This window comes from Bubalus bubalis, chromosome 11 (genome assembly GCF_019923935.1).
Source record: "Bubalus bubalis isolate 160015118507 breed Murrah chromosome 11, NDDB_SH_1, whole genome shotgun sequence".
Taxonomy (NCBI): domain Eukaryota; kingdom Metazoa; phylum Chordata; class Mammalia; order Artiodactyla; family Bovidae; genus Bubalus; species Bubalus bubalis.
In genome coordinates this window covers 59,427,293-59,451,488 of record NC_059167.1, presented here as the reverse complement: position 1 = coordinate 59,451,488, position 24,196 = coordinate 59,427,293, and the positions used below count along the sequence as shown (strand labels likewise).

The 24,196-nt window shown below is 41.1% G+C and overlaps 1 protein-coding gene across 10 annotated transcripts in view; it reads right to left on the bottom strand.

Moving 5' to 3' along the window:
* Positions 1–24,196, bottom strand: part of TRIM9 (tripartite motif containing 9) — a 116,479-nt gene that overhangs the window by 21,925 nt on the left and 70,358 nt on the right. For 6 of the 10 annotated variants that reach the window (XM_025295778.3, XM_025295775.3, XM_025295777.3 and 3 more), the window contains exons 4-7: positions 14,236–14,346; positions 12,967–13,120; positions 3,784–3,941; positions 1,979–2,117 (exon numbers count right to left, since the gene is read on the bottom strand). In XM_025295778.3, the coding sequence (XP_025151563.1) occupies positions 1,979–2,117; positions 3,784–3,941; positions 12,967–13,120; positions 14,236–14,346 (562 nt within the window). Of the gene's footprint in view, positions 1–53; positions 1,821–1,908; positions 2,118–3,783; positions 3,942–12,966; positions 13,121–14,235; positions 14,347–24,196 lie in introns of those variants that run through there. The other 4 variants (XM_025295776.3, XM_044925125.2, XM_006067089.4 and 1 more) reach the window with 2 other exon arrangements.

Below are 24,196 nucleotides of genomic sequence, written 5' to 3'. Positions count from 1 at the left end.
CTTACTGTCGTAATGAATTAGAATGAGGGAGAAACAAATAGAACAAACCAAAGTTATGGAGAAAGTATGTGTGTGAACTTTATTTCATCATGAGAAAATCACTTCTGTGCAGTAACAGAGAATACTGACATCTACAGGATGATAGGGTGTTCTTTGTATTTAGATACATACCTTATATTTGTACACAATATATAAAATTCATGGAGGAAATTAATTTCTACAGTACAGTTTCTTTGTTGGAAGAGGACTTGTTCCGTTAGTTTCTTTTAGAAAATGACCCCCAGTTCTGTGACTGTGGTACCAAGGATCGCAGTTCCAATCCTGTAATTTATTAGACACCATAATCTTATGAACATTAATCGAAACTTAGAAACTACATCCTCCTGCAGGATGAAAAGAGAGACGTAAGTGCTCAGGCTGCTATGCTATAACTGATTTTAGCAGAATAGTATGACTTCCATGATGCATTATGAATAGAAATAGTTTTCCCTTAGGTCTGGTGAACAAAGATTAACAACATTGCTACAAATTGTCTGCCTGCTCTGATGGCATGCACTTCACTCTTTAATCAAACTGCTGTATACACACATGGGAAACCAGGCCATCCCCCGTGAGGCCCTTTTGCATGGCACCTAGGAAGGCTCCTGGAGGGCTTTAGCACTTAGCTTTGGGAAGGCAATTGCTCTCAAGCTGGTAATTCTCTTCCCAGAGAGAAGCTGCCAAAATGAGGGTCCCAGAGGAGGCTTAGCTACCACATCCCTATAACCCAAGTCAGGGTAGGTCACGTGGGTTTGTCCCTTTCATTGAATTCTTCTCTTTGAGTAGCATCACTCAGACACACAAGTGCTCCCTAAGTGTGGTTTTCACAGCTAGGGGCCTTGCAACCTTACTGTGGGATTTAAGTTGTGCTTGTTTTTAACCATGTGAACCATTTTAGAGGGTGACCGGCACATGCTGAGGTTTGTGGGAAGTGGGAGAAAACGCCACCACAGTTCTTTCAGCTAACATTTTGAATGTGAACAAAATCAACATAATTAGCTCTGCAGAGGGAAGTTATGGAGGATGCCATGGGACGGGGGTGGCTCCTGTGATTAAAATGACACCCAGAAGGTCTGAAAATGCTTTGGCACCGACCACAAATTCCTCACCATAGGTTTAATCTCATGTGTGACGACTGCTTTTAGAGTGAAAATGTGAAGTGGCTCAGAGGTTATACCTGGCCATCAAATCCAAGCCCCTCTCCTGAGATGGGTGGCTTGTTTCTGATGACCAAGATATTTACAGTATAGCCAAGAAGCAAAAGTTCTCTAGAGATGGACCTGTGCAGAGGGCCCAGGCAGGCTAACCAAGCCTAGAGGGACTGGCAGAGGTGAGAATGGCCAGGTAATGCCGAGGTGCTGGTCTCCTCCTGTCTGGTGCCCACAGGGAGCCTGGTCCTGGTGCATGAAGGTTAACTGGAGTGGCCAACAGGCCCTCTTGGCATAGCCCTGGGCCCCATACCCCTTGGAAACACATTCAGTTGGATAAATCCACAGCTGCAAAGGACCTTGGCCCCACCCTCAGATACGAGCAAGTGCTACAAAGCAATTTAGAATCCTCTGGGCAAAACTGGCCAGTGACGTGTGTCGTGGACAATGGGAGCCTGCCCTAGAGCCTAGGTAACATTCGCCTCACACACCGCGGCACATTCAGGCCTTCACTTGTCAGCTTCTTCCGCTGCAGCTTATTTAGAGTGTTATCAAAGGAAGCCGCCGGCCCAGGCCATTGGAACTGCTGCTGTGGACACTTTGGTCTGATCCCGTCCACACACCATGAGCTCTCTAAATGCAGGAGAGAAACAGCGGCTCTGTGCCAGAATGCAGGGCTAGTCATGGAAACACTTGCGAATGTGGGCAGTGGTGGGGTTACCTCCGGGCTTGCCAGCCATTCTAGATGCCTCGCAGTTCTCGCTCTGAGGGATACTGCTGAAGGGCCTTACCCTCGGACGTCTGCAGGACCAGCGTCTTGCTGTACTGGCTGACTCCTGTTTTGTTGAAGGCCTTGATGCGAGCATTGTACGTGCTGTTGAAGTGAAGACCATCCACGGTGCACATGGTCTCCTTTCCAACATACACTTCCTAAGGGTCAGAAAAGAACAGGCCACCATTTAACTCTAAACTGGGCTCAGACAGTAAAGAATCTGCCTGCAATGCAGGAGACCTGGGTTTGATCCTGGGTTGGGAAGATCCCCTGGAGAAGGAAATGGCAACCCACTTCAGTATTCTTGCCTGGAGAATTCCGTGGACAAAGGAGCCTAACAGGCCACAGTCCATGGGGTCACAAAGAGTCAGACATGTCTTAGCGACTAATACAATACTATGTTCTAAGTTATTCAGGAGGCAAGTGTTGCAGGATGGATAAGAGAAGGTGCTTTGGGTTCTGCCTGATCTGACTCATCCTGTGAAATACTGGGCTCTGAACTGACCTCTTTTAGCTTCAGTTTCCTTCTCTGTAAAACTGGGACAAAAATACCTATCTTGTGAGGTTGGTGTGTAGATTATATAAGGTCATATGTGCAAACTGACTAGCGTAGTGCCTTGTATTTAGCATGGGTCTGTCAGCTCACTGAATGCTAGTTATTAGCAAATAGGGCTTCAAAGATTAAAACTGGGTATTTGGGGTCACAGGAGTCAGACAAGACTGAGTGACTAAACCACCACCACCACAGATAGCATTATCCTTATTAAGCTGACATTTATTCAGTATGTTATACCTACTGAGCTCTTTATTCACCAGTATGATTTATATTTAAAAAACAGGTTTGGAAACATGAATGTGGTCTGTCTGGTATGTTTATAAACCACTAACAGCTTCAGGAACTGTCACAAAGATGACATTCAAAGCAAAAGAGTTTCGAAGTGCAGGAAGGGAAATCATGACTTTTCAGATTTTTCCTCATAGTACAGAGGGAAGAGGGAGGAAACAGGGAAGGGAGGAAGAGTGATATTTCAAAAGCTTAAAATAAATCCTAGCATAATGCATCATTAGCATAGGTTAGGTATTTACCTCCCTCTTTAGCTGTACATGTTGCAACATTATGCTGATGTAATGAGTAAAGATAATTTGAGTCCAAATTTGAGCACAGCCTCAAAATGACATCTCCTTAGGGGGATGCTAGGAAGACTGGTGGCTGGGGCTTCAGTATGCTAAGAATTTTATACGAATGATCCAAGTGGCTCTTAACAACAATGCATGAGGCACACGTTATCATTAAATGGCAATCCACTTCAGTACTATTGCCTGGAAGATCCCATGGACAGAGGAACCTGGTAGGCTACAGTCTATGGGGTCGCAAAGAGTCGGACATGACTGAGCGACTTCACTTTTACAAATAAGGATCTGAAGGCTCAAAGAGGTAAGAAACGGGCACATTCCCACAGCTTTAGGGGTGCGGTTGGGACTGGAAGGCAGGCAGCCTGATTTCAGAGCTTGCAGGACTGTAGGTACTTTCTCTTCAGGAGGGGCAACTGCTGTTCTGGGACTCCTTCATCCTTCTTTGATGGGACAAGGATGAAGGCCTCAGATGAAGGGTGTGCAGGCCCTGCTGGGTTGGGTCTGAGGCTCTGAGGTGGGTCCTCTGTGGTCGTCACCAGTTTGGTTAAGAAGAAGTAGGTTTGGCAACCCACTCCAGTATTCTTGCCTGGAAAATGCCATGGACAGAGGAGCCTAGTGGGCTGCAGTCCACAGGGTGGCAAAGAGTCCGACTTTGCGATTAAACCGTCAACCAGCAGGTTCTCCACTTACCCGGAACTGACCGCCATTGCCGTCATCCAGCTCCAGAATGTATCCTTCCGCAGGCACCGTGGACAGAGGCGGCTGTTTCCAAGACAGCGTGGCGCTGTTGTTGTGGGTGCAGCAGTCCTCCAGCTGCAGGATGGGAGTCGCTGGGACTGGAGAGGAAGCTAAACAGAAATTAGTGTAACCCTGACTTCTGTGGAGCTGTCAACACTTCAGCATCTAGGAATTTCACTAGGAATGCTCAACACCCACTTGTAAACAAGTGGCTGGACTAAGTTCCTAGCCTGGGGAGCGAGGGGACCTGAATAGGATCTGCCTCACAGAGCCTCCAGGCGTGGCCAGCGTTTCTTCACTGGTGCCTTTTCAAGCTCACAGCAGCGTTTCCTACCTTAACCGGAGGGGAGACGACTGCTGTATTCTCATCCCCTTCAGCATGGAAGGCCTCAGCCCTCAGGGAAATGTTTGCCGAGTAGTCCGGATTTCCCATTTTGCCCACTAAAGCCTAGTTCATCCATAACATGGTTGATACATGTATCGTAAAGTTACTCTGAAACTTAAACTGCATTTAATAAAATGGGGACTGCCTATGCCGAGAAACAACTCTGAAACCACTACATACATGTCTAAGTTTCTTTCATTTTTTATTAGTGATTCCACTTAAGATTTTGTGCACATAACTAGCTACAACTGTGGATTTGTGAAAATTTGGTACCAAGGGATACAAAAGTGATTTCTCAGTTTTGAAACTTTTGAGGAATTTGACAGCATTCTTTCCAGGTAGCTATGCCTTGAAACGGAGAAGGCAATGGCACCCCACTCCAGTACCCTTGCCTGGAAAATCCCATGGATGGAGGAGCCTGGTAGGCTGCAGTCCATGGGGTCGCTAAGAGTCGGACACGACTGAGCGACTTCGCTTTCACTTTTCACTTTCATGCATTGGAGAAGGAAATGGCAACCCACTCCAGTGTTCTTGCCTGGAGAATCCCAGGGACAGGGGAGCCTGGTGGCTGCCGTCTATGGGGTCACACGGAGTCGGACACGACTGAAGTGACTTAGCATAGCATATGTCTTGAAAATAGCACTAGCCCAAGTCTGTTTTTGTGTTGGTGTTTAGCAGTCAACTGTGAGCCGGAGAATACTATGGGAACAGATGGGGGCTAGCAGGGAGGGTCAGAGTGTCCTCCTGACCTTGTGAAAATCTGTCACAGTGTTACTAGTCTCAATACCCCCTCCCGCTTCTGTGCTGAGTCTTGTATGAAAACTGCAGATTAATAGAGCCTTCAATCACATAGACATACAAATATCAGGGAATGAATAATCCTAGTTCCTAAGGTATGAACTCAATTGATGAATCTGGGAGCAGTGTTTTCACTAACTGCTTAAAAATTGTTTTCAGCACTAAAACATGATTTTATTTTTGTAGCACTTTTAACATGGGAAAGAATGATTTGGACCATGTCCAGGGACATTCAGATGAACAAATGTTAATTGTGGAATACCTGGTATGCTGTACCAAAACTGAACTCAGAGTGTCATGCCCTAAATTAAATCTGTTCCTTGCCAGTCACCCCAACTAAGAAGAAAGTTACTTTAACAGCGGCTTAGAAAAAGGTTTTATGGTGGATAACCTAGAAAACAAAAGTAGGGACTAGAATATAAGAGATGTAAAGGTGAAGCAGGTCTATTATACTTAAGAAGGCTGATACATTACAAGAAAACCATGTCTAAGTTAACACATCAAACATAATTAAATCAAAATTATGACCAGTGAATTGGAGGTAATCAGTTTATGAAAGGGAATCCTGTTTCGAGTTTCAATGGCACAAGAATGGAATCTTATCAGAGAACAATGGCTTTGCAGCCTCAGAGGTCCCAGAACATCTAGACTTGGAGGAAATGCACTGCTTTGGGCTTCCCTGGTGGCTCAGACGGTAGAGAATCTGCCTGCAATGCAGGACACCCAGGTTCAATCCCTGAGTCGGGAAGATCCCCCGGAGAAGGGAATTGCTACCCGCTCCAGTATTCTTGCCTGAAGAATTCCATGGACAGAGGAGTCTGGTAGGCTACAGTTATGCGGTTGCAAAGACTGACTAACACGACTAACACTTTCACTTTCATTCACTAAATAGACTACAGGACTGGCTGGAAAGAAGAGGCAGAAGACAGAACTCCTTTGAATGATTCTAGTGACTTTCTGTGCATAATAGATATCATCTAGGAACCTGTTCCCTTGGAGGAGGGCATGGCAACCTACTCTGGTATTCTTGCCTAGAGAATCCTCATGGACAGAGGAGCCTGGTGGGCTACAGGCCATGGGTCTCAAAGAGCTGGATATGACTGAGCGACTAAGCACATCACAGGAACCTGTTACTTAACTAGAGGTTAATTTAAGGTCACTATTTCAGTTAGAAACTTACTTTGTCATTTAAATTTTTTCTGTAGTAAAAGAATACCTCTTAACATAGTAACAGTGGAGTAAAATCTGACCCTGAATACTCTTTGGAAGGACTGATGCTGAAGCTAAAGCTCCCATACTTTGGCCACCTCATGTGCAGAGCTGACTCAGTGGAAAAGACCTGATCCTGGGAAAAATTGAAGGCAGAAGAGGGTGAGAGACGATGAGATGGTTAGATGGCATCACGGATTCAATGGACATGAACTTGGGCAAATGCCGGGAGATGGTGAGGGACAGGGAAGCCTGGTATGCTGCAGTCCATGGGGTCATGAAGAGTCAGACACGACTTTTTGACTGAACAGTAACAACAACAAAATCTGACAAATTTAAGCAAACTGTTCTTCAAAGGGTTTCTAGAGACAGGCAGTGAGTCTCCCTGGGAAATATTTGCTCTTAACTGTTGGTATTGGTTAGGGCCTTCCATAAAATAACAAGTCCTCGGACTTTCTTTATTTCATTATCTGCCTTATTAGTCTTCATTTTCCCTTTTTTCATGTTTCAGGCAAGTCTACATTTCACCAGTTTTAAAATCAACAAATAAGATCCAGAAAATGATTTCAACTTGAATCACACAAATACTTTCAATGTCTCTGATAAGAAACTCAAATTTCCCACATAGTCATAGATATAATTAAAAGATGCATTGAAATATATAGTGTCATGTGTAATTAAAACATGTGAACTTCATTTGTAAGTACTCAGTGGGATACACTTTCAAAGGCCAAGGAGCTAGAAAAAAGTCTAACCAGTCTCTAATCTTCAGATCTTAACACTATCCCAAATTTAAACAAATGAACAAAAAAAAAAAAAAAAAAAGGCAAATTAAGAGAGAGAGAGGAAGAGAGAGAGACGGAAGGAACCGGGGAACATCTGCATGTGTCTAAATCTATTTCTCAATGTGCTGAGAATTATTTTTTCCTTTTCCTTATTTACCCCAAAGTGACATTGCATATAAAAGGAAATGTGATAAAATTACAGTCTTGTTAAAAAATACTTAAGGCTGGCATTTCAGAACAACAGATTTTATACTGGGTGTTGTATCTTTATTACCCCTCTTCAATTTATTAGGTATAAAATAAATGGCCTACAAGAATCCAGAGTATTTTCAAATTGATTTATCTCTTATGCTTTGGAAATGGATAGCATTATAGTTGTTGGGCTGAACTCTGAGAGAAAAGGTTTTGTTTTATTGAAATTCCTATAATTGGAGCTACAATAACTATCTTAACACATTGATGATCATTCCTGGATATCTTTATTTTTCCTAAATAACTAGCTTCCCCTGACCTGATGAGAATTCTAGTACTCAGTATCCTCTTAGCCTGTAAAATCAAGCTTCGGGCTCAAAATTCTCTTAGATACAGAATGGTAGCTGTTCTTACTGACTTCCTTGGGGTCTGGTGGAGCCTCATCTCAAAATTAAATTCTGCCGCTGTGGCCTGTTAATACCAAGGTTTTCAAAAGTCTTACCTTTTTAAGGTCATTCTAGTTCAAATTATCTCTCATGATTTTCATATTTACTTACTTTTCTCTCTAATCCTTCAGACTGACAGCCCTCACACCATCCAGAATTCCTCTGTGTGGGTTCACAAGAGTGTGGTGAGGACAAGGGAGAACAGGGAGCTGTGAGGAAGCCACGAGAACACGTGTGAGGTGGAAACACTGCTGAGGCCCAGACTGTGGGAAGGGGCTTACATGTGTCCATTCAGTTGATTTTCAACACCAGCCCACAAGGTAGGTACTGTGATGATCTCTATTTGTAGACAAGGGAACTGAAACACAGGAAGGATTCAGGGCGAGGCAGTGGCAGAGCTGGGTTTTGACCCCCAGCAGGTTGGCTTCCCGGGCTGGATGTTTACATCACTGCCTCTCCAGTCAGGGGCTCAGTAATAGTGAATTAGAGGGAGAGTGCAGGCCTAATTCCAAGAGCAGTGTTTCTTCTTAGTTCCTAGAATGTGAACGATAAAGCTTCTCAAGAATTGCTGGTATAGATTATAATAGTTCACCTTAAGAGCTGTAGTGGCTGGGAGAGCAATTTTACTGTCATCGTCTCTGAAGGTTCCTTTGTGGACTGTCATTCCTTTTTATGATGGTTGAACAATACAAATAGCATCTGAGGAAAGTTTAGACTTCAGCAGAAGAATGGGCTGTTTCTGGAAAGCTGGCATTAGTACTTTGCTGAGGATAAACTTGCACACAAGGCTTTGAGGACACGAATTCCAGGCCCCCAGAGCATGAACAGATTTCATGCAAGTTCCCACATGTGGGGGCTTCCCTGGTGGTTCAGTGGCAAAGAATCTGCTTGCAGTTCAGGAGATGCAAGTTCAATCCCTGAATTGGGAAGATCCCCTGGAGAAGGGAATGGCCACCCTTTCCAGCATTCCTGCCTGGGAAATCCCATGGACAGAGGAGCCTAGTAGGCCACAGTCCATGGGGTTGCAAGAGTTGGGCATGACTTAGCAATTAAACCACCCCCCCCCCTCCATGTATGCTCATTCCCATCTCTGCCAAACCTCTGGGTGTTTTTTTTTTCCATAATCTATAGGAGAATCTGTTTAGATCACATTGTCCTTGCCCATAACCTTGGTGCATATTCAGGGCTTTTTAACATTCAACATGAGTTAATGGAGATAAATGTGTCCTTAGGTGAGTAGAGGCACTCAAGAGATTAATATCTGTTGGTCTATGTGTTAAAAAGGCTTGATGGACTGTCAGGTCAATGTTTCACCCTGGGTCAGAATGAACACCCCGACATCTGGTGTTTTATTTCAGCACTAACTCATGAACCTTGGGATACTTTGTGTCCTTAAACAATTCTGGGGTAATAATATTTTTCTGGGAGAGAGTATGTATCTGGAATCTATTCTGAGCCAAGCAACAGAGCCCCTGATAGACTGGCAAAAAAGATATTAAAATATCCTTCCCATGACCAGGTAAAAGTTGAAAATAGCAATTTAGGATTAAGGAAAAATGTATCTATTACTCTATAATAAAAACAGAAAACAAAGTTTAATTGGTTGTTGTCTACAAAAGAAAAGCCTGAGAGATCAAACACCACTCCCAGTAGTCTGGAAAGAGGGTAAGATGATTTTCTAATCAAAATGCAACTGGAGAAATGCCCTTACATTTTGTGATGTTTGAACAGAGAGGGTACCAACATTCTTCACTCAGATCTCAATTGCTTGAGGGTGATATGGAATCCAAAAGAGCAGATCAGTTAAATCCTTAGCTAATAAGAGACTAATTTTAGACAATGCATTTTAGTTGAGTAGCAGATGCTGTGAGAATATTTTAAAATGAGCAAGAGACCTATCTTCTCTGATGTTAAAAAAAAAGGCATCTGAGATAAAATTTCAAAACCGGAGAGATTCTCAAATTTTGAGTCAGGAAGTAGACAGATATTTTAGCTGTAAGTTTGAGTCAGACTTAAATGCCTATTTCAAGTAACTTTGAAAATATTTTAAACTTTCTACTAATCCACTTAGCACAATTAGAAATTATATATTGAAACCAACATATTGTTAGTCTTACAATGGGAGAGTCCCTTGGACTGCAAGGAGATCCAACTAGTCCATTCTGAAGGAAATCAGCCCTGGGATTTCTTTGGAAGGAATGATGCTAAAGCTGAAACTCCAGTACTTTGGCCACCTCATGCGAAGAGTTGACTCATTGGAAAAGACTCTGATGCCGGGAGGGATTGGGGGCAGGAGGAGAAGGGGACAACAGAGGATGAGATGGCTGGATGGCATCACTGACTTGATGGACGTGAGTCTGAGTGAACTCCGGGAGTTGGTGATGGACAGGGAGGCCTGGCGTGCTGCGATTCATGGGGTCACAAAGAGTCAGACACGACTGAGCGACTGATCTGAACTGAACACCATTTCAAGTGCTATTTAAATTTAGCTATTACTACATGGACATGAGGGTGCAATTTCTTGAGAGATTTTTCCTGACTGTGAAGCTCAGTTTGCTAAACTGACTATGAATATCCTAAGAAAATAAAAAGACCAACAATGCACTAGGCATGGTTGTGTATATGCTAACAGACATCAAAGGGGCAAGCAAGAGAAGTCTTAACTGCAGGTAACTGAGTTCTGGGTCATGACCTTTCAGCTTTTTCTCTCCTTTAAAAGTGTGACAGATAAAAATTATTCAGATTTTAAGGAGGACTGGGCTCTTACTGAATTAATTAAATTTAGTGAACATAACACACACACACACATAAACATATAAATTAACTCCTCAGAGGGATACTTATCAGAAGTAAATTCACATGAAGTATTAAAAAGAAAAGGAAAAGGGAACAATCCAGTCTCATACCAAGTGGTCTACTGTATTAACATTATAAATAATGGTTTTGGATAATTTTGTATTCTAGGTGAGTTTTTGCTGTAAGAGTGTTCTGCACTTTGGCCTTTCAAATGCATGGCATTCTCTGCTGTGTGTCCAGTCATGTCCACAGTTATGCTTGTGTGCAGCCAAGTGGCCAAGTGATAACGCTTTAGGAGTGTGGTCTGTGTTGCTACTTCCAAGGAAGCCCGTCTGCAATACAGTTGTCACCACTGTGTCAACTGGCCTGGACTCCACCATGGCAGATGGACATCTCTCAGAATGGACGGGGGAGGAGAGGGCTTTCAGCTGATTAAAGCATCTGAAAGCCCTGAGGCCTCGATGCTCTACCTGCCCCTCCTCCTGCCCCTTCACCAAGGCTAATTGGATTGACTCTTTTTTATTTTTCTTCTCTCTTTCACCAAAAGCCCTTACATGGCCCTTTTGTGACACATTTTCTCCTCTGAGCTACTTGTGACATAACCTTTCAATGGTTCTACCTTGTTGAAGGAACTGGGGACAAAAAGAGGCTGATCAGGGGGCTCTGCACATTATTGGGATGGTGACGCACCACAGGCTACCATGTAGGTGTTAAAAATTTTTTTTAAAGCCTGAAAGCATTGCTGCAACAAAAAAAATTTTAATTTCTCAAGACTAAGAGAAGAATTCAGTTACTTCTTGAAGAAGTGGCTTAGTAAGGCACTAACTTTACAGCACAAACTGGAAGTTGTAGGTGTGAGTTCTGGAACCATGCTCCATGGGTTTGAATTCTGGCCCTGTCAGTCACTAGCTGGGTGAGCCCAGGCAAGTAACCCAGTCTTCCTGCACCTCAGTGTCCTCAGCTGCTTACTAGGATTGGGAGAATAAAATGAGTTAATCCATGGAAAGCATTTTGTAATCCATGGAAAGAGTATGTCTGATTTGGTAGGCAGCCAGTAAAAGCTAAATGTTTTTGTTACTACAACAAAGCATTTTTATTTACAATCTATACACTAGTTACTTTGAAAATTAATAAAGGCATTATCCCAAAGCAATACATATTAAACAAAAAGATGAGGAAACTGAAGATGAAAGAGGACAAAAACTCATTAAGAGGATGAGAGAAGTACTGTGCATTACCCGGGACAGGAATGTGTGTAACTGCATGTGTAGTATAAACCCCTAACACCTGCGGGGTTATATGGTTCTAATAAAAGGATGTATGCGGATTTTTCTTAAGACACAAAAATTCTAAACCATTGGATTCTAAGTTATTTATTACATGGATGCTTAAGTTGGGAGAAGCACAGAGCAAATCAATTACTTTAGTTTTAAAAAAGATCAGAAAATGACAAAGTTATGGAGATGGAAGCCAGATCAGTGGGGATGGGAGACTAAGAGGGGCAGATGAGGGAAAGCATTGATGGAGTAGTTCTGTATCTGGACTGCAGAGGTGGTTACACATGTGATGTGATGGCACGGAACTACACATATACACACACTGTACTGACGTCAGTTTCCTGGTTTTGATGTTATGTGACAGTTACGTCAGATGTAACCATGAATGGAAACTGGATGAAGGGTATAGGGGACCTCTCCTTACTATTGTTGCAACTTACTCTGAATATATAAGTTATTTCACCATAAAAAGGTTTTAAAAAATCAGAAATATTTTTCAAATGGGATATTACTTACACTGCCATAAAAATATTATTGCATGGTTGGCTTGAGTTTTTACTTTTTCTTCAAAGAGCTATATTCCTTAAGATAATTTTAAGTACTTATATGTCCCCTCAGCAGATACTACAAATCTCGAGATCTTGCCATACCCCTTAATTTAATATACCAAAAAATTTAAAATGTTAAAGTTTTTATTACATACTTTCATTTTCCTTCTGTACCCAGGCTCTCATTTTCCTGACCAGTATAAGCAAGCCAATTCTGATCCTCTCAAATTCCTGCTAATCCACAATCAACTGTCTGCCACTATCTCTATCCCTGTAGAAGCAGTTTCAATGCTGAACTCCCTTGATTTATATCAGTATATCAGAGTTACCGTCTGTAACAAGATGTTATTTATGTACAGTGATGTTCTCTCTCTTTCTTCCTGTAATGCTGAGCATGTGAAATCTCTTATGTCTCTCAAAGGCGAGCATTGAGTCCTTCTGATTTATCTGACATTCCAGCTACAAGGATATACATTTCCATTACACAATAAGATGGGAGCTATTCCAGATTTTTGTAACACTAACCAAAGGGGTGTGTGTGTGTGTGTGTGTGTGTGTGTGTGTGTGTGTGTGGACTTTCTCACCTCTCAGCTGATTTATAAACCTGGTGGCTGCCTTTCGTTTGCTGCAATCTGCAAGCTGCCTTTACCCTGCTTCCAGCAGGGAGTTGCTCTGACTGGGTGGGGCACAGGCACGCACCTTTCATCTGCACGAAGTCGAGCTGGTGGATGGACTGCAGCAGAGGGCTGTTGTCCAGACTCAAGTCGAAGTCCGTGGTCATCCTGGGAGTGAGCGTGCCTTTCCCCCACTGATCCTCAGTCAGGTGCACTCTCCTTATGAGGGCGTCAGAAATCTATTCAAACAAAGAGCATAGCCTAAGAAATACAACCCCACACTGGGCACCCAAACTGCTCTTTGGCTCTCCAGTGTGCCCCACCAAGCGCCTTGGGACCCACATCCTTCCTGTCTCTATGCAGGCAGAGAGGAACTTCTGATGATGAGAGTAACCTGTGATTTATCATGAAAATCTGAATATTTCTGGGACTCAGAGGGATCACTATATATAACTAGAAGCTGTTAATTGCTCTATTATATCATCTGGATACATGATCATGCTATTTATGACTGATTAGCTAAAAGCCAACAACATTCAGTAGTGATATGTTAGCAATTAGTGAAATCCACTAGCACCAACAATCATAGGTTTCTGATATGAGCTATGGGTATTACGTCAAGACCTAAGACCTAATGACTTTTATTAAGTGGTTCAGAGAGGTTGCATATTATCATCTGTAAGATAAGATTTCCTATACATCATCTTCATGCATGATCTGATTCTTTGGTAGAGGACTTTTTCATTTCTTATATTTAGGGCCCCCCCCTCCATCATTCTTGGCCAGTTTGGTAGAATGTTAGTTGAAAGGAAGCTACATGTTCCTTAATCAGAGGTCCATTAATCACTGGGATCAAAAGTTAAGTAAAATTTAGCTGACATCACAGCATGTCATTAAAACAACACTAAAGAAATCATGAGACATCCAAACAATGAAAAAATTTCACTCTGTTTGGAAAATCACTGACTTGCCAGAAGGAGGTGTAAAGAAGGTAGAAACATGTGTATACTTACATTTCTGACAAAACTGTCCAAGATATTAGTAAAGGGACCCAGTTCTTACACAAGGTAATAAGTTTGCTTTGGAGGAACTTGGAGGGAATTATGTTTTCATGATCAAACATAAACAAAAACAAGTTTAAAAAGCCTTTTCAGTCTTGTAGCCCATGATGGTAGAATCTTCTGAGACGCCAGTGAAGTTCCAAAGGCACCCACATCCATCTGGCAACACAAAGGTGGGTTCCATTGTGGAACGCCCCATATCCAGCTAGGTCTGTTGGGAGTCTGGCCTTGGCATCATAGAGTCAGTCTCATGGAACATTGAGAATCTGAAGCAGAAACTAGTTGACATTTACCTGCAAAAAGCCACTAGGATCATTTTCCTTAATCACCTCCAGGCAGTATTCCATGAGACCTGTGGTCTGGCGCAATTTCACTGTGCAGTGAGAGATCTGATCTCGAACCACCTAGGATTGATGAGACAACAGAATGGTCCAAAGTGGCAGAGTGTAGAAAAGAAAGCAAACTAGGACTTTGGAAAACTTCTTCAAACCAGAATCCAAGAGCATCATGGAGTAGAACTCAATTTATGAGAATATTTTGTGGCAGTGTCTGCTGGGAACAATGGCTCTGGAAGACAGATTGGATAATGTCTCTTATGGGGATGGATTTGTAACAACTGGAGCCATCAGAAAGGCACACGGTTGTTGGACCTCTGGGAAGCTGGTTACCTTGGTGCCTCAAGGGACATCTTGGTTTCATCACAGGTCTCCATCACTCCCCTCTCTGGGAGCTGCTCTAAGTGGGAGGTCATGGGAGGGTCTGTTAAATGACTGAGTGGCCGGAGGTGCAGCTGCAGCGTCTGTTCCGTGACACAGACACCCACCATCTTTGCTCGCCCTCTATTTGTCCCTTCTAAAGAGCAGATATCACCATCTGAACCCAGATCCTCTCTTGTTCTGATTCTCTTTTCCCTGAGTGGGTGGTAGGATAAGCCTAGAAGTGGTTGCTGAAAGACAATGAGCTAATGACAGCAAGTATGCCAGACAAAGATAGATACAGAATCAAGTTATAATCGACTTAGCATCACTCATTGCCTCATTTGGGAAAGCAGTTTTAAAGGCTATTTGCTCAGCGATGAGTCTGCCTGACCTAGAGAGGTATCTCTCTGAACATGCAGGTTCTGCCGCTGGGAAGTTATCTTTGCCGTGTCAAGTGTATGACACTCCTTGAAAAATTTCTTTCTTTAGAAATGCTTGTCCTCTGTGTCCCTGCTCAGTGACCCAAATCCTGAAGCAGATTTTGAAGCACAGAATTGAACACGGGCTTTCTAGGAAACTATTACTCACCTTCTGTATTTGTACTATTTTGCAAAAGCCTCAAACCTCCCCCCCCAATCCCCCCAGCATTCTGGATTTTATGGGTAATAACTAAAATGGGTTTTAATAATAATTATTTAAAAACTTTCCCTTATTCCTTGTTCAGTTTTGATGATAAATTTATTTTCCATGAAAGATGATTACATCCTGTTTCAAAAACAACAGGAAAATAGGTTTAAGAAAAGCAAATAGTCTCACTACTCCAATGCAAATTTTTAAAGAATTCTGATGTTTCCTTTTAGTTTTTCTCCCTTGAGCTAGATTTAGTTATAGTTGCAATTATAGTATGTGACAATTTCACCTCTTTCCCATTTACCCCCATATCACGGGCGTTTTCTGTGTTGCCACCATCAATAAATGTTACTGACTACAAAAATACTCTATTGGGTGGGTTCAATTTATTTAACCTATTTTTGACAAAGTTCTTTCCAATTTTTTGACAGTTAATTCATTCAATATTGTTGATCTCATTATTTTATTGTAATAAAATATATATAACATATAACTTAAACCATTTTAACTATTTTTAATTGGAGAATTCTGTGGCACTAAATAAGTTCACATTGTTATACAACCATTACCACCAACCATCTCCAAAACTTTTTCTTCTTCCCAAACTGAAGCTCTGGACTTATTAAACAGTAACTCTGCATTCACCCCTCCTCCCAGCCTCTGGCAACCACCATTCTACTTTCTGTCTCTGTCAACCTGACTACTCTAGGTACCTCATACACGTGGAATCATACAGTATTTGTCCTTTTGTGACTAGTTTATTTCTTTTACGTAATGTCTTCAAGGTTTATCCGTTTTGTAGCTTGTGTCAACACTTTTGTCAAGACTGAATAATATTCCATTATATGTATATACTACATTTTGTTTATCCATTCATCTGCTGATGGACATCTGTGTTTCTTCCACCTTTTGGCTATTTTGAATAAACTTATGAACATAAGAACACAAATATCTGTGTGACTGTCTGTTTCACTTTTTTTTTTTTTTTAGGGAGGGGGTGGTTCATATACCCTGAAGTGGAATTACTGACTTGTATTGTGACTCGATTTTAATTTTTTTTTTTTGAGAAATCACCATACTACTTTCCACAGTAGCTGTATCATTTACATTCTCACCAACAATGCACAAGGGTTCCAATTTCTTTACATTCTCACCAATACTTATCAGTCTGTTTTTTTTTTTTTTTTTTTCAAATAGTAGCCATTCCCTCATGGCTCAGTTGGTAAAGAATCCACTTGCAATGTAGGACACCCCGGTTTGATTCCTGGGTCGGGAAGATCTGCTAGAGAAGGGATAGGTTACCCACTCCAGTATTCTTGGACTTCCCTTGTGGCTCAGCTGGTAAAGAATCTGCCTGCAATGTGGAAGACCTGGGTTCAATCCCTGGGTTGAGAAGATCAAGAATCTGCCTGCAATATGGAAGACCTGGGTTCAATCCCTGGGTTGAGAAGATCCCCTGGAGATGGGAAAGGCTACCCATTCCAGTATTCTGGCCTAGAGAATTCCATGGGGTCGCAGAGAGTCAGACACAACTGAGCAACTTTTACTTTCTTTCCCGTCCTAGTGGGTGTGAAGTGGTATTTCATTGTGGTTTTGATTTGCATTTCCCTGATGACTCATAGGGCTTACCTGGTGGCTCAGAAGGTAAAAAAACTGCCTGCAATGTGGGAGAACTGGGTTTGATCCCTGGGTTGGGAAGATCCCCTGGAGAAGGCAGGGGAACCCATTCCAGTATTCTTGCCTGGAGAATCTGCACGGACAGAGGAGCCTGGCAGTCTGCAGTCCATGGGGTTGCAAAGAGTCAGATATGACTGAGTGACTAAGCACAGCACAATGACTCATAATCTTGAGCATCTTTTCATGTACTTATTGTATACCTTCTTTGGTAAAAAGTCTGTTCAAGTCATTTGCCCATTTTGAAATTGGGTTGGTTGTTTTTGTTGTCTTTTGACAACAAGAATTTGCAAATTTTCATGAAGTCCAATTTGTCTACTTTTTCTTTTGTTGCCTATGTCTTTGATGCCATATCCAAGAAATCTTTGCCAAACCCAGTGTCATGAAGCATTTGCCCTATGTTTTCATCTAAGAGTTTCATAGTTCCAGTTCTTACTTTTCAGTCTTTGATTTATTTCAGGTTAATTTTTGTACATGGCTTTCAGTAACTGTCCAACTTAATTCTTTTGCATGAAGATAGTTTCCCACCGTCATTTGCTACTAAAACTACCTTTTCCCCATTGCATAGTCTTGGAACCTTTGTCAAAAATCACTTGACCATGAATGTGAGAATTTACTTCTGGGCTTTATTCAGTTTCCAGTGGTCTTCTGTCTATCTTTATGCTAGTACAGTTCTTTTTGTACTTTTGTAGCTTTGTAGTGCATTTTGTAATCAGGAAGTGTAAGAACTCCAATTCTGCCCTTCTTTTTCAAGCTTGTTTTGGCTATTTGGAGTCTCCTAATATTTTGACAGATGATTTGTTATTGCTTTTTAAAATAAAAAATAAAATGTAGGATTTAAAATCTCTTTATTGGAATCTGTGAAAGAAACCAACTTTGATGTGAAGATTGTTTTGTGATTTTGATTGGGGGGAAAGATCACTTTTAAATTCACTGGTTGATTTATTTTCTCCTAACATCTAGTATGTTTCTGTCAAACTAACACCACTGTCTGTTGGTCTGGGCTCAAATGATACAAATTATTATATTATATTTTCATTTTATTATTTTACTTTAATATCAGGAGGTAAAGAAAAGTTAAGTTTCTGCTTCTGGGGGAAAAAGAAAACATCCATAAGTTAAGCACTTAAAAAAATGCAATGCAGGGGACCTACAGCTATTACACTACTCATCTCTGCTATATGACGCTGGACTAAATTGTTCCCAGAAAGTGTTTTTACATTTCAGCAGCCAGTGCCTCAATGCTGCTAGGTAGCAGAAACCTCAGCAGTCACCTTGCCCTAGGACTATATAGGAGTGACTGGTACTAAAATTCCGAATAACAGGCACAGGCTGGATCTGAGCACTGCAACCCAAAGTAAGCCTCCTTTTGAGGCAAAAAAGACTGAACTGTGTTTACTTGCCAGAACATTCAGCTCAATGATAATTTTATGATCAAAATGTGCTGAAATAAATATATTACTCAGGTCTCATAAAATTCTATGTCTGCCTCTATAAATTTCCTTCTCAAGTAAAGGTTTATTTGGTGCCAAAGGAGCTGTGGGAGTGTTGGGGGCTCTGATTACTCTTAAGAAGCTTCATTGTTGTGCTGCCAAAGAGCCTGTGAGTTTCAGGGGTGTTTGCTGTTGGCTCCTGTATTCCGTGGTTCAAGCTTCTTGGAAGGACTCAATATCCTGCTTGGCTCGCAACTCCCCTGTTGCTACAGTGCATGCTGGTCCATTTTTAAAACATTTTAATCAAACATTTTGCTATGATCACAGTAACCTGTGATAAAATCCACTGTTAAAAATGAATCAGTGGGGTTCCCAGAAGTAGCATTTTTGGGTGTTTTATAATTAACTTTTAGTTTCTCAATTAATCTAGCAAGATTTACCATATTATGGAAATCAGCCAGATAATTAAATCTTTTAAGAGTATAAATATTTTTTTCTGTGAGTGTCTTCATTCAGCTTTCTTACTTGCTACCTTCTTCACTCTGTGTTATTTCTACTCCTTATTAGTACTATTTACTTCTATATTATATATTTTTTAATGAAAAACAATTTGTAGGAAGTCAGGCCATCTCACTTTTTCTTTGAGTTCTATATTTCTTTGTAGTGGCTCTGATGCTCTGGAGAAACCCTTGGCACCGTGTTTTCAGCCGGCTGGATTTGAGGAGTTTCTAAGGAAATGTATATGTTGCAGGAGTGACATGAATCAGTTCAGTTCAGTTCAGTTGCTCAGTCGTGTCTGACTCTTTGCGACCCCATGAATCGCAGCACGCCAGGCCTCCCTGTCCATCACCAACTCTTGGAGTTCACACAAACTCATGTGCATTGAGTTGGTGATGCCATCCAGCTGTCTCATCCTCTGTCGTCCTCTTCTCCTCCTGCCCCCAATCCCTCCCAGAATCAGAGTCTTTTCCAATGAGTCAACTCTTCCCATGAGGTGGACAAAGTACTGGAGTTTCAGCCTCAGCATCAGTCCTTCCAATGAACACCCAGGACTGGTCTCCTTTAGAATGGACTGGTTGGATCTCCTTGCAGTCCAAGGGACTCTCAAGAGTATTCTCCAACACCACAGTTCAAAAGCATCAGTTCTTCAGCGCTCAGCTTTCTTCACAGTCCAACTCTCACATCCATACATGACCACTGGAAAAACCATAGCCTTGACTAGATGGACCTTTGTTGGCAAAGTAATGTCTCTGCTTTTTAATATGCCGTCTAGGTTGGTCATAAGTTTCCTTCCAAGGAGTAAGCGTCTTTTAATTTCATGGCTGCAATCACCATCTGCAGTGATTTTGGAACCCAGAAAAATAAAGTCAGCCACTGTTTCCCTATCTCTTTCCCATGAAGTGATGGGACCAGATGCCATGATCTTAGTTTTCTGAATGTTGAGCTTTAAGCCAACTTTTTCCCTCTCGTCTTTCATTTTCATCAAGAGGCTCTTTAGTTCTTCACTTTCTGCCATAAGGGTGGTATCATCTGCATATCTGAGGTTACTGATATTTCTCCCAGCAATCTTGATTCCAGCTTGTGCTTCATCCAGCCCAGCATTTCTCATTATGTACTCTGCATTGACATACTCCTTTTCCTATTTGGAACCAGTCTATTGTTCCATGTCCAGTTCTAACTATTGCTTCCTGACCTGCATATAGGTTTCTCAAGAGGCTGGTCAGGTGGTCTGGTATTCCCATCTCTTTCAGAATTTTCCACAGTTTATTGTGATCCACACAGTCAAAGGCTTTGGCATAGTCAATAAAGCAGAAATAGGAACTAGGAGATAGTCTTCCAGTCTTCATGTGTATTAAGGCCTAAACCAGCTCTTAGAGGACAGTTAATTAATCTGTGGTCCATAGTTTCAGAGGCCTTCAAAATTTTATCAGCAGTCACCATCTGTTTTGGATGGCAAATCCTATTGATCACTTGCAGAGTTTTATTTTGTTAAGTGGCAAATTTATAAAGGTCATTTTTGGGGGGTCAGGATATGATACTGTACCTATTTGGAAAAGGAGAATTTGAGAACAGACTGTACGTATCTTTGAATGCTTAGACTTTTTAGTAGCAGAGAGTAACCCATGACAGCTTATATAGTACAAATGTGAAATTTTGTTCAGTCTGTCTACAACTGTATTTTCCACTGCATCTTGAACATGTCAGTCTCCCATCACTCAGCTCAGGTGATACAAAGAGCAGCTAGAACTGAGATTAATTAAGGGGAATTTCATTATTTTATCCAAATTTCATCTGTCCATCTTACATGTGGCTCTTTAAAATTTTTCCTTCAAATCTTTTTAATAAATACTTTTCTCATAGTATTTTCTCTTATCATGGGGTCTGCAGAGAGATCACTGATGAATTTTTACTCTAAGTAAATACTAACATTCTCTCAATATTTCAAGACATTCTTTCTTAATATATATTTCCACCACTGTTTAAAACAATTTCCTCTAAGTATAATGCAATTCTTTTTTGTTTTTCTAAGATATAAGTACTTTCAAGAAACAAACTGGAAGAATTTATTCTACACAGGTCCCTTTGGTCAGTGGGGATAGTTTTCTCTGTGTTCCATAAGGTCCTGTCGCAAGATGACTAACTGATACTTGCAATTGACTCACAGGTGATTTTTGGTGAAGTACTTTGACCAATAGATTCATCTAGTAAAATAAATAATTCTCTTGATTTTCCCCTAGAGTAAAATATTATCTCCTATATTATCATTACGTTCATTGAAACTTACGGACACTTAAATTAATGAAGAGCATTTTAAATTTCTTACACGCCACCATTCTCCCACATGGCTTATGGAAATATGCAAAGATTTCCTCCATTCTCTTGATAACCATCTTCTGTAGTAGTATTATTAATTTAACCACCTCAGCGACTAGTCATTTCAAAGACAAATCTGATGCTTTGAGTTTTAATCCACAAAAGGATCATTAGGCCTATTAAGCAAATAAAACACATGCCTGTTTTTTGTAAGGCTTGAGATTTTAACAGTAAAACTGTGAGCTTTCTGTCTCAAAAGTGTGAATGGCAATAACCTCATCAATAAGCATTGAGTGGAATATCCAAAGCATGCTCTTAGTGCATAGAATACTGTATCCTTGTACAGAGAAGTTAATGAAGGAAGAAATACAAGCCATTTGGAGAGAGAAGCATCCTGATGTGGCCCCACCCATACAGGAGAACATTTATCATTTACCGCGTCCCACAATACAAGTGTTGCATCCAGTATGGTGGTGTTTTGTAGGATGTGAGAAACGGTGGATTAGTCCATCATCTGTGAAGTATGCTTTAAGTGTCTTCTGGAGCTAAGTGTGTCTTTCATATATGGACTCAGGCAAAGTACATTGCAGAAGTTCTGTGACTGCCCTTCACTGTCATTACCAGAGTGGGTCAAGGGTGTTCAAAGGCATGTCCTGAACCGTGGTGAGCTCCAGGTGTATGCAGTGGCATTCTGGTGATTCCACGGGCAACTTGGGCACTCTGTTTCTTACAGGCCCTCTACAGCTTTTGTTTCTACATGTGGGAAGCAGAGGACCATGGAATTTGCCAAATGAATTCCCAATTAATGATAGGCTTATCATCAATAATAACTGTGGTTAAATTATTAGAGTTGGCCCCAAAAAAACTTCTGCTGAGGGCAGTCAAAAATTTTAAGTGTTCCAGTATGCCTAAATTTTTTCAAAGTCTTCACTGTAAAGAACTAATGGAACGTCTTGCCAGTAGTTTTATTGTAACTGAGTGGACTTTTTAGTTTGTTGCTTTTCTTTCTAGTAATGACTATAACAGTCAAATCCTACCTAATTATTTTTAAATTCTTTGTGAGCTTGGGCAGACCTTTCCTTCCCTCCTACCCCTCTTCTTCCCGCCTCCCTCCCGTCTTCCTTTCCTTCCTTCCTCCTTCTCTCTCTCTCTCTCTAAACTTGATCAAAGGATTATTTACCTATTATGAAGCATTGACAAAATGGCTAAAGTAAGCCGATAATATCCCTAGTGTAAATCTGTACTCTTAATAATATGCCCATACGATTAATTCTTTTCTTTTTTTGCTAACATAATGGGAACAAACAGCCAATACATGGTAAATAATAACGAAGATAATAATGACAATCATGATAATGAGTCTAACAAAACCCAATTGGATTCAAAATCAAGCATTCTATAGACAATTACAATTGGGACATGAAGTTCCTCTATAAAAGTGGAAGCTCTAATAAGCAGTCAGTTTTATCATTTTTATCATTATCCCTCAGCATTCTCACTGAGTAATGTCACTGGTATGTTAACTTACCAACCACACATGGAAATTAAAGATTAGATTTTTTTCAGAATGTATTTGAATAACTATAACTATTTTTTTTTTCTTTAAGAGGATCTAGACTTGCAAGGGACCAAGAAGACATCCATCACTTAGTACTATTCAACACACAAATTCATTCCAAAATATTGGAGAAAGAACACTTGTAAGATGATTGTGGAGTTATTTCAAATCTGAATGTTACATAAATATAAATAATTCTCAGATATTTCTTTGGGCTTATCAAAAGGAAAATGACATTTGTAAAGTTCCTGAAAAGAGCACAGATCCCATTAATGGCACTTTTAAAATGTTGACACAAATTCCCTATGAGGATCACAGACAATGAGGATATTTTAAAGCCTTATTTAGCCAAGGAAGACCTGGGAAGGATGTTGACACAACACACACAGTTCAGACATGAAACCTAGGGGCCCAGCTGCCTCTGCTGATAGAGGGAATATTGTCCAAGGCATTAAATGTGATTTAGTAATAGTTTTTGAAAGCTCAAAAAGCATTTTTTCCCTCCAGTAGCTTTCTGACATTTGATTAGTTTATCATATCCTGAAAATTTAGGTATTTGGCTCCCAGTGTTTTTTCAAACCACAGAATAGTATTACTGTAATTTAGACAGTGTTCCTAATATAAGGTCACATTTGTATATGCCTCAAAGTCTTGTTTTTAGCTTTTAAAAATAGCTAACTTAGTGCACTATTTTGTGTGGTAATGAATTATACTCAAGTCACCATTCCTAGGTTCAGAGATAATTAATCACACTAGGTTAATTCTGCAATAGGAACTCTGGTATTATGGAAAATACCAGGAGCACTTACTTCCTCCGTGTTCTGAGTAAGACTATATTTCCCGTCTTCCAGTGACTGCTGTTCAGTTTCTAAGTCGTGTCCAACTCTTTGTGACCCCATGGACTGCAGCACATCAGGCTTCCCTGTCCTTCACTATCTCCCGGAATTTGTTCAAACTTATGTCCACTGAGCTGATGATGCCATACAACCATCTCATCCTCCATTGCCCCTTTCTCCTCCTGCCCTCAGTCTTTCCCATCATCGGAGTCTTTTCTGGGAAAGATATCCAGAGATAACAACAATAAAGCTCACATTCTGAGTACTGTGTTTTAAGGGCTTTACAATGCCCTAGGTGGTGCTGACCACGTCTAGTCCTATTTTCCACACAGGTGGAAGAAATGGAGCTGTAGACGTGTCCATGGTTAGAGACCCAGCAAGTGATACAGTGTTCACACCCCGTTCTCTTATGACCCAGAATCTGGGCTCCTCACCACACGGCTCCATCTTGCCTCAGAACCAGAACTGCTCCATCTGCTCAAGCAATCGGTTCTTTCAGAGAGGAGCCTGAGTGGATTATAAAGACTGTCTTTATGCACATGGCTTTCCAGCTCCCCTAGCCTTTTGGATGGCTCAAGAAGAGAAAGTTGCCAGAAAAACACACACACAAC